The sequence below is a fragment of the Benincasa hispida genome, chromosome 11, assembly GCF_027475165.1.
Source record: "Benincasa hispida cultivar pf3 chromosome 11, pf3_genome.v1.1, whole genome shotgun sequence".
Classification (NCBI taxonomy): Eukaryota; Viridiplantae; Streptophyta; class Magnoliopsida; order Cucurbitales; family Cucurbitaceae; genus Benincasa; species Benincasa hispida.
Window position 1 is genome coordinate 49,870,309 of NC_143488.1, and position 14,260 is coordinate 49,884,568.

Below are 14,260 nucleotides of genomic sequence, written 5' to 3' on the forward strand. Positions count from 1 at the left end.
GTGAATCCGATGGCCTACCAATTATCTTTGCTCTGTTTATCATCTGTGCAAGTTATCAATAAGATGTCACACTCTTGACTTCTTTCTTCAATGTAGTTTGGCTTCTCTTCATTTTTATTATTGATAGGAGCTCTACAATTAGATGCCTAAGGACCACACTTTTGATAATTATAATATTGAAAAGTTTAATTTATTGTATCTTGATCTTGAGTTGCCTTGTCTACGACCTCTTGTTGAAATTCCTAATCCTCTTTCGGAGTTGTTATTTTCATCCTCATTCGGCCTCCAAAACCATGTCCTTTTCCTTGTCCACGACCTCTTCCCCGTCCTTGATGTCCATCACGATCGCGCCCTTGTTGGCTTCAATTTATTGGAACTAAGTACTCCTCCATTAGTCGAATCAATTCGCAAATTGAGAGCAATTAGCTCACGTTAGCTTCCTCTTCTTTTATTTTCTTCATATGTTTGTAACAAACCTATGAGTTACTCAATGGTCATGACCTCTAAGTTTTTTTGTTTCTTCGATTATGGCAACAATATTTTCAAACTATGTACCTAATGATCTTAATTTTTCTCCTTGATTTTTACATCGACAATCTTTTCACCATTTCAATTGGTTGATGACTATTAAGACACTAAAAAAATAGCTCGAGACGACTTCTCCTTCTTTCATATGCAAAGTTTCAAACTCAGCTCTTAGAGTTTAAAGATGTATCTTTTTAACAAGATTCGCTCCCTTGTACAATGTTTGAAACTTTTTCCATGATTCTTTTACCATTATAGCTTCTAATCTTCTCAAAAGCAACGTTATCTAATCCTTGATAGATTAGATACCTTCTTGTCTCTCTTTCTTGTGTCTCTCAAACCATTCTTTGTGCTTGAGGAAAAGAATACCATCATTCTCTAGTTCAATGTATCTTTTCTCTAGCTATGATCTCCCACAGTCTTATGAGACAAGGAGAGCCTTCATCTTGATAGTTTAGTTATCATATGGTTGCTCTTGTTGAGCATTTGCACTTGGAGTAGCTAGAACCATGTTGTTACTTGTCATCTTCTTAGAAATGATCTTTAATTTGAAAGATAGATTTAAGAAAGATGCTATTCGTGTTATTGATCACTTATATAATTTTTTTTTTCGTTGGGCACAAACTCTAAGATATCACTCCTATTTATACAAGTTGGTGTCCCTCAATTTATGGTTAGGATATTAACAATACACATATACTCAATGGCAAATCCAGAACTTTATGTTAGGGAGCACAATTTCATATAGTGTCAGAAGTTTTATTTTATTTTATTTTTTAATAATTTGAGTTACAACGCCTATGGAGATGGAGGACCGAACCTTCGACCTCTAGAGAGGGAGAAAAGTCATACCAATAACCGTGTTAAGCTAAGCTCCTTTAACTATAATATTTGAACTTTAGTCCATAATCTTTTAGATTAATGTCTATATATGGTCCATAAATTTTAAAAAATATTTAATAATTCCTAATTTTTTTATTTTTTTGTCTAATAGATTTTTAAGGTTTCAATTTTTTTGTTTAGTAATATATTTGGAAAATGATTAAAATTAAATGTTATAATATAATAAAATTTAACTTTGTGTATATAATATGTTCTAAAAAAAATCAAAGGACCCAATAGTTACAAAATTAGAATTATGAAGTTTGATTAGGCACAAAATTAAAAACTTTCTAATAGGATTAATTTTAAATTTTTTTTGAATATAATTGATACAAAATTGAAAATTTACAATGTTAGACATTTTTAAAGGAATTATTAGATACAATTAAAAATGTATGATTTAACATTCATGTCAATATAATTTTAAATGCATTGCTATAGTTACAAAAGTATAACAAACCTTTATAAAATTATTCACAGGATGAAGCTTAAAAATATTTATCGAAGTTTTTAAGAATAAAACTAAATTTTATATATACTGAAAATTGAACATATTTATAGATTTGTATATGTATACATGTGTTGAAAAACTTAAAATAGAAATAAGTTTTGAAATGTTTAAAAAATGAAAATTAAAGTAATATCTCAAATGTACATAATAACATGATATTAAGAAACAATACATAATAACATGATATTAAGAAACAAACTTAAAAAAGAAAAATACAAAAGAAATCAAATTAAAATAGAATTAAATTTCTGCCATTCCAAATGAAACTTAAAATAATATATAAAAATACATCAAAATTATCACGATGAATGATCCGATTTGTAATACTAAATTCATTCTATTCTTACTGTATTCTACTCAATTCTCTTTTCCATCCATTGATTCAATTAAACTTTTAAATTTACCTAAGCCAAATAATTTAGACCATTCATTACAATGACCTCTGAAAATTATCAATCTATTAATTCTGAAGTATATGAATACTTCTTATGCCGATTTTACAAAATGGATGATTAGAATAAATGCATGGATGATTGTCAAAAGAAATTATGACCAAGAATCTAAATTGATTCATTCATAAAAGGTTGGGAATTTAATTCATATAATCATAGGTTTTGCATGAGATATTCTAAAAAAAAAAAAGTTTTGCGTTAGATTTTCAAATTTAGTTGTAAATGGATACATCTACAAAAGTTTATAGTTTAAATTAATATTATTAGTTCTATTTTAATTAAAAAATTTGAAAGGTTCAAAACTATAAAGATTAATCAAATATCGTTGGATAGAGATTTAATTATCCCGTAATTTTGATGATTTTCAGTTGTGCAATCAGCAATGATCCCTTGGTTTGTGGTATTATGGTTGATTTGATTTCCATTCAGATTTGTTTTAATTATCCCATAATTCACCACTTCAATTAGATATTATATCAGGGGTATTTTAGTACGTAACTTGATAAATATTAATTAAAATAAAAAATAATTAGGCGATTTATTCTATAAAACTTTTTTTTTGGCCATATTCCAAAACATGCATTCATTGAGGTATGACCACCGGAAAAGACTTGATATTAAAAGTCAATTTTCAATTATAATAAAAATAGATGGCAATTTCTTTGGTGGGTGGATGGGTGTACTATGGATTTGCGTTTCCAAGTCAAAAATGGCGCAACGCATTTCAAAGAAATTGTATTTTCTTTATTTGGTCAAGAAAATACAACCAACAGTATTTGGGAATTTCCCACTAATTTTCATGGATACTAATATTATTATTATTTTTTTAATTTTAATTCTCTTTATTTTTGTCCAAGGAAGATTTAGTTAGCTATAAAGTTCAATTATGTTTGTTAATCAAAATTAGAAAATCTTAATTTAAAAGAATTTATTGTAAATGATAAAATTACTGAAAATATTTATAAAGGAAATTATCATAATAGATACAGATATCACGTCTATCGAATTTTTTTATATTTGTGAATATTTTGATTCATTTTCCTATATTTGAAAAGAACTCAACTTTATGAGTGATATAGTGAAGAAAATTAAAGTAATCTATTTGTTGTATTTATGAAGGAAAACAAACTTGAGTGCAGAGATGCATCCATTTTTTGTGTAGCCGAAACAATATGTTGAATGAGAAATTTCAGCGAATCACGAGTTGCCACATCACCAATGAAAGTCTAAGCCTATTGAAAAACAATAAGTTGGTGGCAACGTCAATGAAAGCCTGAGCCTATTGAAAAAATTATAAATTGGATTGATCCGAGTAATTAAAGTCACTTGGGTCCAACCCAATTCAAACCACATGGTGAATTTTTGGGTTAAATTAAAGATTAAGTTCAAGTCTAGTATTTCGGCCCAACAACAAATGGGCCCAAGCCCAACTTTAGCCCAAATCAAATTTGGGCCCAATAAAGTAATTAGGCACAATCCCATATAAGACTCATGACAAACCTCTATAAATAGAGGCTTTATCTCTTCATTTGCAAGGCGAGGTTGGAAGAATTAGAAACCAAAGCTCTTTAAAGATCCGAAGTTGTGAAGTTATGAGGATTTGAAGAACACAAGCTCTGAAGATCAGAAGACATATTAAACCTCAGAAGATCAGAAGACATATCAAAGCTATGAAGATCAGAAGACATATCAAAGTTATGAAGATCAGAAGACATACTAAAGCTTTGAAGATCAGAAGGCATATTAAAGCTCTCCAGATTTAAGCTCCCAGGATCCAAGTATTGAAGCTCCTAATTCTTGAAAACCAATGCTCTAAAGCTCTCAAATGCTGAAGATTGAAGCTTCTCATAGTTTCGAAGATTAAAACATTCAAATTCTAAAGAACTGAAGATCTAAACTATTTGAAGATTAGAAGACTTCAACAAACTGACTGTATCTTAACAACCTACAAGCTGATGATTCAATCTCTTAATCGCAAGGAAAAGCTCACAGGCCAATCCAAAATGATCAACAAGCCCACTGATGATTCAATCTCTTAATCGCAAGGAAAAGCTCACAGGCCAATCCAAAATGATCAACAAGCCCAAAGACTATAAGCAGATCAACAATTCTACACTCTAGAGAGCTTAGAGGGAATTCTCTACAGTTAAAAGACTCTTGACTCCTGTGAAGCTGACCACGCTTGAAGACTGAAGTCCTTTGGAGATACAAACATTTTGAAGACTGAAATTCTTTGAAGATACAAGCATTCTGAAGACTGAAGTCCTTTGAAAATACAAACATTCTGACCACGCTTGAAGACTGAAGTCCTTTGCAGATATAAGCTTTCTGACCACGCTTGAAGACTGAAATCCTTTGCAGGTAGAAGCATTCTGACCACGCTTGAAGACTGAAGTCCTTTGAAGATACAAGCATTCTGACCATGCTTAAAGACTGAAGTCCTTTGAAGATACAAGTATTCTTCCAAGATTCGAAACTCAAGAACATCCACACACTCCGCTTCTATATATCAAGCGTATGGATTCAATCGAGAGAGAACCAAAGGATCAAGTACTAGAGATCGAATCACATCGCATGAAATCAACATCAACATCAATACCAACTCAAGTTCAACTCCACGAAATAAGTTTATCTGGAAGCCTTGTGCGAATACTAATCCTCCAAGAAGATAATCATCCCAAAGGCCGATCATCCAAAAAGATCAAGAAACCCAAAGGTCGATCATCTAAGAAGATCCACAAGCCCAAAAGTTGATCGTCCAAGAGGATCATAAAGCTCAAAAGCTGATCATCCAAGAAGATCAACAAGCCCAAATGCCGATCATCCAGAAAGATCAACAAGCGCCAATCATCTAAGAAGATCAACAAGCCCAAAGACCGATCATCCAAGAAGATAAACAAGTCCAAAATCGATCGCCCAAGAAGATCAATAAACCCAAAGGCCGATCGTCCAAGAAGATCAACCAAGTTAAAGATTATAGTTTATTTTGAAAGCACCAAAATATTATGTGTTAGAGATTGTATTCACTTTCCATAAATTAATACAAATACAAAGTTCAAATTCCACGAAATGAATTTCTCTTGAAATCTCGTGCAAACACACTCAATGACAACCTACCATATGGCAAAAAAAAATTATAAAAATTGAATTGTTTTCATTTTATTTCTAATGTGCAAGGAAAAAGGAGTCTAAGATGAGATTACTAATCATTGCTAGAGATGTCCATTTAACTTGTGGAGTCGAGACCTCACGTGGATCCACCTTGAATGGGTCGAAGAATCTAACTAGATGGAGAATGGGAGAGGGAGGGACGTGGAATAACGACCCCGTCTGCAATTCCCCCGTCCATCCGGCTTAATTAGTTATTTATTTGATTATTACTACTACTACTATTATTATTATTATAATAGACTTAAATATGTTGTTGTAAATTTTAATTTTATAACTTTTATACATTATGGAAAGTAAAATTTTAATTATATATTTTACCCATTGAATACTATTGTTTTTAGTAAGAAAATTAATAATATTTTATTTAAATAAAAAATTGTATTGGAACTAACTCATTTAATTTATAAAATTTTAAATTTTTTTCTTGAACGAAAATAAATGAAAAATTTGTTAAAAAATCAAATTACTTAAAAAAACAAATGAGAAATTATTTTCTATGGGAACCTGACCCACGAATTCCTTAATTAACTTCTTTATTTACAGATATATTTTACTTTAGGGCTTCTTGCAGATTTGACAAAATAAGTTTAAAAAATTAGGCTCATAGTCTAAACTTATTAGTTTTGCAAAAATAGAAAAAGCCAAACTTAACCCATATAATACACTATTGATATACATTGGATACACAATTGATATATACTAAATATACTTGTTACCCTTGGTACACTTATACACTACTAGTATATGCCGGATACACTATTGATAGATACTTGGTATACTTGATACACTTGATATACTATTGATAAATAGTTGAAAAAAACTATTATTTAAGCGTTTTAAAACATGTTCATAAAAATGATTTTTGTTTTAAAAAAAATACGTTTTTCACTAATTGTTCCAAATACACCAAATTATCAAAATGAGTATACTGAACTGAGTGCAATGAACTTTAGGTTGAATCTCTCCAACTTATTGTAAACTTATACTTAAAAATGAAAGAAACAACATCATTTAAAAAGGAAAATACCCAGGGATAAAAAATGCAGGAAATACAAAATTAAAATAAGTAATAACTCATATTGCTGCAAAAAAAAAAAAATAATAAATAACAAAAAATATATTAATCAATGGGAAAAAAAATATACAATTGATATAGCATTAGTTGACTTATATACCAAAAAACGTGGGTTTGTTAAAAGGGCAAAATTGGATTCGGAATAAAGGAAAATTTAAATTTGAGAATTTTATCCATATATACAATTTTTCATATGTTGAAGATACACCACTAATTATACATTTTGGATTTGTCATCCATTTCGAATTCCCTTTATTTGATGGGAGTAGGGAGTCTCATCTTTATTCAACTACAAATAATTAAATAAGGTTGACATATTTTTATAATATATATATATTTTTAATATAGTTGAAAGTTTGGAGAGGGAGAGAGACAAAGTCCAATGTAATACTTTGATATCGATCAATTATAAGGGGATTATCATATAATATATTAAGGAATAACAAAGGTTTGAATGCAATTAATATTTAAGAAAATTACAAATCAAACACTAGGATACAATTTTTTCTATCCCAATTTCTCAACACTAAAAAGTTTCAACTTTTTAAAAAGTTTATGGGCAATATCAATGTTAAAGTTGGGAGGGTTCAGGAAGATGACCCTTCTGTTGCAGGCTCTTTACAGTTTCATATATGCATTGTTTAATTGGTGTGAACTCCATTCCCAATGACTTTAGCTTCTTCACTGTGTATTTGTAAGGTTTCTTTCTGGGATTTACCTCATCAGAACACCTATAGCAATTCCATCAAATATAACCCATCATTAGTTATCCATATATAATTGGATCAGTACTTGAATTTTCTTAATTTTCAGTAACTGTAGGGAGAGCTGAGATGAAACTTACTTGGTAGGAAGAGGATATTGAGGGAAGAAGTTGGCAAGAATATCAACCAAATCTCCACGATGAAGCATACTCTCAACACAAATATATCTTCCTGATGCTGATGGAGTTTCATAGACCAAAACATGAGCTTTTGCAACATCCTTAACATCAACATAACCTTGAACTGCATTTACATATGTCTTTGCTGATCCAGTCAAATACTTCATTATATGAACCACACTTGCATTCACTCCTTCTTGCAATAGAGGCCCCAATACCAACATTGGGTTTACCACTACAAGATCCACTCCCCTTTCTTTTGCCACTTCCCATGCTGCTTGTTCTGCCTTTGTCTTTGCATAGCAATACCAATTCTGTCCACACAATTTAATTTTCCACACTTCAAATATTTATATACTTTTCTAAGTTGATTAAAGGGCCAAAAGCTAAGTTGTTACCTTGGTGTTCTTGCAAAACTCAAGGTCACTCCAACAAGACTCATCCACCACTGTGTCCGGGCTTCGGTTAGGGTTCATATAGACAGTGCCGATCGATGACGTGAACACCACTCGTCGAACGTTTGCTTCAGCGGCCGCGGTCATGACGTTCTTTGTTCCGATTATGGCTTGCTCTACCTTTTCCTGTAATTGATACACGTGAATACTATTTTTATTTATCATATAAAATAAAGCAATTTACCGTAACTCTTCAGCTTAATCTTAAACTTCGAAAAAGAGAGAAATCATGAAGTGAAGTTCTTACAGGATCATCGGTCACCGGAGACGCAGTGTGGAAAACACCATGACAACCCATAATGGCTGTTTTGAGGCTGTCTAAATCTAGAAGATCGGCACTATACAAAGACAACCTTTCTTTAGCGCCTTCCAAGTTCTTCAAATGAGCATTCTTTTGATCATCTGGGTTTCTAACAGTTCCTCTAACAGTGTAGCCCTTCTCAAGAAGAAGCTTTACAAGCCATGAAGCAATGTAGCCTCCGGCGCCTGTGACACACACAGTTTGGCCAGAAACTGCAGAGGTATCAATCGGCATAGTGGTGGACTTGGAAAAAAGAATATTTGGTTTTTGTTTGGCAGTTATTTAGAAGAGAAAGAGAATGAGAGTAAGTTGAAAGAAGAGGATTTAGGTTTAGATGGATGCACACAAAAAGTAGTTCAAGTTTGGCTGCTTTTAAAGGAGAGGAACTGACCTACCTTAGCTTAAAAAATTAGCACATGTTTATATACTTTGGCCTCCAATTATTGACTATTAATTTGTTGGGTCAAAGTGAGACCTCAACAACCACCATGGCTTCACCAAAGTTGCTTAATTTTCTGTGTCTCTCAACCTCACCAAACTTCCACGAATGTTCCCTCTGTGGAAGTAGTTTTGTATAATTATATCCATCTGAAAACATTACTGAATGTGGCTGCTACACTGTAGCGCATTTTCTTTTAATCACCGTAGTTATCGTCAAAATGAGCCTAGTTCAACTAATTTATTGTATTTGTATTTTCAATCTTGAAGTCAAAGATTCAATTCTCCATCCTAATATTCAATGAATACAAATTCAAAAGAGTATTTATTTATTCATTTATTTTTTCTCTTGTATTTCAATCAACATTGTAAAATTACCAGTCAAAAGGATAATTAATGCCAAGTAATAAAATGGTAAGTATAATTTGAGCACTATTAACTCAATTTAGGAATGTGAATCATTAAATATATGAATTTAAGTAGAAATCATAAAGGTAATACATATAATATACTATAAGCCAAATTAAGCCAAATTGAGTACAATTTTAGTGTTAAAGTGAGCAGTCCTTCAATATTAATTGACATGTATTATCTCATGCAGTGGTACAAATTTGTAATAATCTACTATCCATAATTGTTCACAATATTTAATTTGTTGCTTTTAATTTATATTTATGCAACTAATTTTTATTTTAACAAAAAAAAAAATATTTATGCAACTAATTTTTATTTTAACAAAAAAAAAAAAAAAACAGAGTTTTATAAGAAGATTTCATATTCATAATCATTTATTTTTTGGGAGCTGTTTTCTTATGTTTTTTTTTTTTTAAAAAAAAGGTTTTTGAAAATTATTATCATTTTATACCGTGCTTGAAACAAAATCTTGAATATAATGAATTCTCTGATAAATTCAAAATGAGAGTTCCAAAAAACTTTCGTGAAAAAGATATATCTTCTTCAATAATGAACACATTTGGAAGAAAAAAAAGGTGAAAACACATTCTTAAAGAGATTCATGGCTTTTAGAGCCAATAACTATCATCAATCTTGTTTTAAAGTTTTAAAATTCATAATACATGGCAATTGTTGTTGGAAACAATTGAGTCTCTTTCCTAGCAATAACTTCGTCTTATTCAGTCCTAAAACAAGTTTATCAAAATAACAATTACGTTTAGCGTTTAGCATTTATCTTTGGCTATTTCTGATAAACGTCATAAAATGTATGTTTTTACCTTCCATTTCGTTACTTTTCTTAAGTAAAAGAGTTACTTAGCATGATGTTTTGATCCCATAATGTCCTAAAATAAGTAAAATGAGTGAAAACATGTCCGTTGACAACTATAAATTAGTTTGGGATGCTTTGAAAACCAGCACCAAGTAAGGAATTTGGTTAGTTTTTGAAGGAGATTAGTTGTTGATGGAATAATTTACTTTTGTTTAGTTTTGAGAAAGGAATTTTTGGAGAAATTGAGTTTAATGATGGGTAATTGGATGGATTTCCATTATTAGTTCTGGGATTTAAATTGAGAGTAAGTAGAGAAATTGGAAGAAAAGAAAAAGGAAACAATCAAATAGAAGAGAGAAAGCAAATGTAAATAGAAGAGAGGAGAAAGATGTTGGGGTTGATGCCCTGAGATTGTTGAGGTTGATGCCCTAAATTTCGTTGGATCTTATAGTTTGTAAACTTTGTATGAACAAACTCTTATGTGATTAATAATATATGATATTTTTATTCACTTTGTCTATAAAAAATGTGATATTTTATTTGCATTAACCCAAACCAATAAACTAACATCCAAGGTTATCGTTGTAACTTAAACATGTATGTGGAGACATACAGGTGGATCATGTTTAAGTGATAACCTAAATGGTTTGTAGTATATGGATAAGGTTGGGTACCTTATTCTGGTGACACTATGAGTATGACCCGCTTTGTAGGTGTTATAATTGTTGTAAAGTGTTACAAATGATCTAATCCTGATCATTCATATATGAGACATGCGAGCGAGGATATTCTATACAAAGGAGTTTGTATAAGATCGGACCACGGAATGTTTAGTCTCATTATATAACGTCGTTCATAATAGAGACTTTCATTTAACTAGGATGACCATAGGTAACATGACCTTAATCCTGAGTGAGTTGTGAACTCCTGCCTATGAGGGCGGTCATTTTATTTGTATAGGTGAGAGTGACCAGATTGCCGACTCAACAAGCCTACCATTTTGGGGATTCATCTGATTGGAGAGCTGGGAACACAACTACATAAGATGGAATTCGTTCCTTCCCAAAGCAGGGTAAGTAGATAAATTGCTCCCTTAAAGGCTAATTCCGGGTCTTGAACAATGTGGCCCCAGACCCTCTCTTGGCTCGATAGGGGTTTAGTTATAGTAGGATTATGATCTATTGTTAATTAGAGGGATCAGTGATACTTAAGGAGTTAGATGTAACTACAACAAAACGATAATTTGCCTAACTATACTTACAAACAATTTGTGAAGGGTCATCGTACTGTTGATTGGTTATATCAAATGGACACAAAAATATATCTGTAGTGCGAAGAGTGCAACTGTCAGTCTTTAGTGGAGTGCTCGATAGTTAACGGATGGTGGATAATGTAATTAAAGAGTTTAATTGGTTAATTAATTTTTATGGCAAAAGGAATAAAAAAAATTGGTTTCTCTTCTTCCTCACAAGACTAACGTAGGACACTACGATTAATTTTTTCTATACGATATAGTGAACAGAAACATTCTGTCTTCTTCAATCTTCTTCCTCCTCAAAACTCAAACAAACCCTCCCAACCAAAATAGACAGAGTCCACCACTCCTGGACTCTCACCTTGAGAATACCGAAGGCACCCTGTGATAGTGTCTCCTTTTGGTTCGAGAAGTTCTTGAAGAGGGTCTTCAAGTTTTTTTTTTTTTGCTGAGTTCAAGGTTCGTGACCGTTCGAGGGATTTTCAAGAAGAAAAGTTCTTCAAAGGTAGTATCCCTTGAACTCTTTTTCTTTACAAAAAACATGCTGCAATTTATTTGTGAATGCATATCTTGTATGTTTATTGTAATTTTTTTTTCCAATCAAAATGGAATTTGGATGATCCGCTTCCACTCAAGGATATCTATAAAACGAGTTCCTTCAGAAGAAGGTGATAATGGAGGAAGATGAAGAGGAGAGACAGAATAAAAAAAAAGAAAAGAAAAAGAAAAAGAGGTAAAATACATTAAAATAATGGAAAAATACTCATTATGTAGTTAAGAAGAGAGAATGGTAATTCTCACATCTCAAAAGGTGGAGAAGGACAAAATTTACCTTATTTGGTAAATGTGTGAAAAATAAAAGTTAAATTAAAAAAGCACTTTCACTACAAGAAATCTAACTTCTCCCGACGTCACAATTCGTCAGGAAAGAGTAGAAAATGCATCGAGAGAGGCTCTCCCGACGAATAATGAGTCGTCGGGAGTTTGTTCGGGAAAAACCCGTCAGGAGAGGAACTCGCGACGCATGAAAAAACAGCATCGAGAGTTGGTCGGGGAACTCCCGACACATGTATAGGGCATCAGGAGTTTCAATAACTGCCGACGCTTGATATACGGCGTTGGCAGTTGGGAACTTCCGATGCCCTATACATGTATCGGGAGTTCCCCGACGAACTCCCGACGCCGTTTTCTATGCGTCGGGAGTTTGATGTTTCATGCGTTGGAGTTCCAGAACTCTCGATGGTTTATCTGATGCGTCGGGAGTTACAAGAACTCCCGACGCAGTAATATATGCATGAGGAGTTCCTTCATTAGTTGAAAATTGTTTATCAAATATTTTTAATTTATAGTTTGTTATTTTTTAAAATTTGATCTGAATAACCTGTAAAACATATTAACCAAATAAAGATTCACATAATAAATAAAACAACGAAAATGAAGTCCATACTATAACAAATAAGTCAAAAATTACAATATCCTAAAATAAAACAAAGTCGATACTAGAACTTCATAAACATTCATATCACAAATGCATAAAAGAAATAAAATGAAAACAACATCTAGAACACGTCTGAACTACAACATCTTTAACAATCGTCCCAACTCATCTCCAAACAACATTCTATAATAAAACAAAAACATTCAAATGTCATAATGGATAAACATCTACAACACGTTCAAATTTCATAAACAAAATATCCACAACACATTAGAACTTCGTAAACATTCATAAACACACAAGAACTCCAAGTTCAACGACAAGGCGACTGTAATGAAACTCTACCTACCTCTCACGACAAACATGAAACCTCCTGAACATAAAAAAATACACAAATATCATAAACAAGGAACAATACACATAAACTCAAACTTTGTCCCCAAAATGGTTTAAACAAATCTCAACCCACCCCCTACAACACATTAGAACTTCATAAACATTCATAAACACACAAGAACTCCAAGCTCAACGACAAGACGAATGTAATAAAACTCTACCCACCCCCCACGACAAACATAGAACCTCTCGAACATAAAAACACACAAATATCATAAAGAAGGACCAACACACATAAAACTCAAACTTTGTCCCCAACATGGTTTAAACCAATCTCAACCAACCTCCCACAACACATTAGAATTTTATAAACATTCATAAACACACAAGAACTCCAAGTTCAACTACAAAGCGAGTGTAATGAAACTCTACCCACCCCCACAACAAACATGAAACCTCCCGAACATAAAAAACACACAAATATCATAAACAAGAACCAACACACATAAAACTCAAACTTTGTTCCCAAAAAGGTTTAAACCAATCTCAACCCACCTCTATAACACATTAGAACTTCATAAACATTCATAAACATACAAGAACTCCAAGTTCAACGACAAGACGAGTGTAATGAAACTCTACCCCACCCCCACGACAAACATGGAACCTCCCGAATATAAAAACACACAAATTTCATAAATGCAGGATAACACATCAAAAAACACATAAAACGAAAAAAAGCACATCAAAATCTAGTTGTTTGGCAACCATAACTGCAAGATAACCAATAATTCTTTATCATAAAGCTACTTAAGACATAACTACTTTGATACCATAACTGTAGGATAGCAACATATTAGACAACTAAATAATGTAGTAATCATACATAATTTGATGGGTCTCCTCTCTGTGATTGTATCATGTCTTCAATCATTTTTTTTTTTCATTTCTTCCATTTGTCTTGCATGATTCTCTTTCATTTGTTTCTGAACGTCTTCAATTTCTTTAATTCTCGACTGAGATTGTTCGAAATTGGCTCTCAATTCTTCCACTTCCCTCTCCGTTCCTTGAGTAGATGACGAGCTTGATGAGATGCTACCCTTTCTTGACTTAGGCTTAGGGCCCCAACCTAGGCCTTTTGAATGTTCAGGTCGTCTACCAAAAACAGTCTCACAGATTTCATCCCCTGTTAGTGGTTGAGAACCTTCTAGAGTAGGGTTGGATTATAATTCCAACATTTGATTCTAGACATATTGATTAAATGTGTAAGAACAAGTGACTAAAGTTAGAAATGAAAAAAAACACGATAGTAA

General features: G+C 32.2%; 1 protein-coding gene across 2 annotated transcripts; it reads right to left on the reverse strand.

Moving 5' to 3' along the window:
- Window positions 1-7,014: 7,014 nt before the first annotated feature.
- LOC120090701 (cinnamoyl-CoA reductase 1-like) lies at window positions 7,015-8,807 on the reverse strand. 2 transcript variants are annotated; one of them, XM_090307478.1, is made up of 4 exons: window positions 8,202-8,807; window positions 7,898-8,080; window positions 7,461-7,813; window positions 7,015-7,347 (listed from the first exon to the last, which is right to left on the reverse strand). In XM_090307478.1, exons 1-4 carry the CDS (start codon window positions 8,487-8,489, stop codon window positions 7,188-7,190), a joined length of 984 nt encoding a protein of 327 aa, XP_090163604.1. In that variant the 5' UTR covers window positions 8,490-8,807; the 3' UTR covers window positions 7,015-7,187. The 2 variants fall into 2 exon arrangements, with proteins under 2 accessions (XP_090163604.1, XP_090163605.1); XM_090307479.1 differs by lacking the exon at window positions 7,015-7,347 and having other exon boundaries at window positions 7,457-7,813; window positions 8,202-8,646.
- Window positions 8,808-14,260: the final 5,453 nt, after the last annotated feature.

What these genes read in the sequence shown, in the direction of transcription:
- LOC120090701 (XM_090307478.1), bottom strand. Translation starts at nt 8,489, where the DNA reads ATGCCGATTGATACCTCTGCAGTTTCTGGCCAAACTGTGTGTGTCACA. An exon ending in CTCCGGTGACCGATGATCCT is followed by an intron (nt 8,081 to 8,201) that starts GTAAGAACTTCA and finishes TATCAATTACAG; the next exon opens with GAAAAGGTAGAGCAAGCCAT. An exon ending in AGTTTTGCAAGAACACCAAG is followed by an intron (nt 7,814 to 7,897) that starts GTAACAACTTAG and finishes TTGTGTGGACAG; the next exon opens with AATTGGTATTGCTATGCAAA.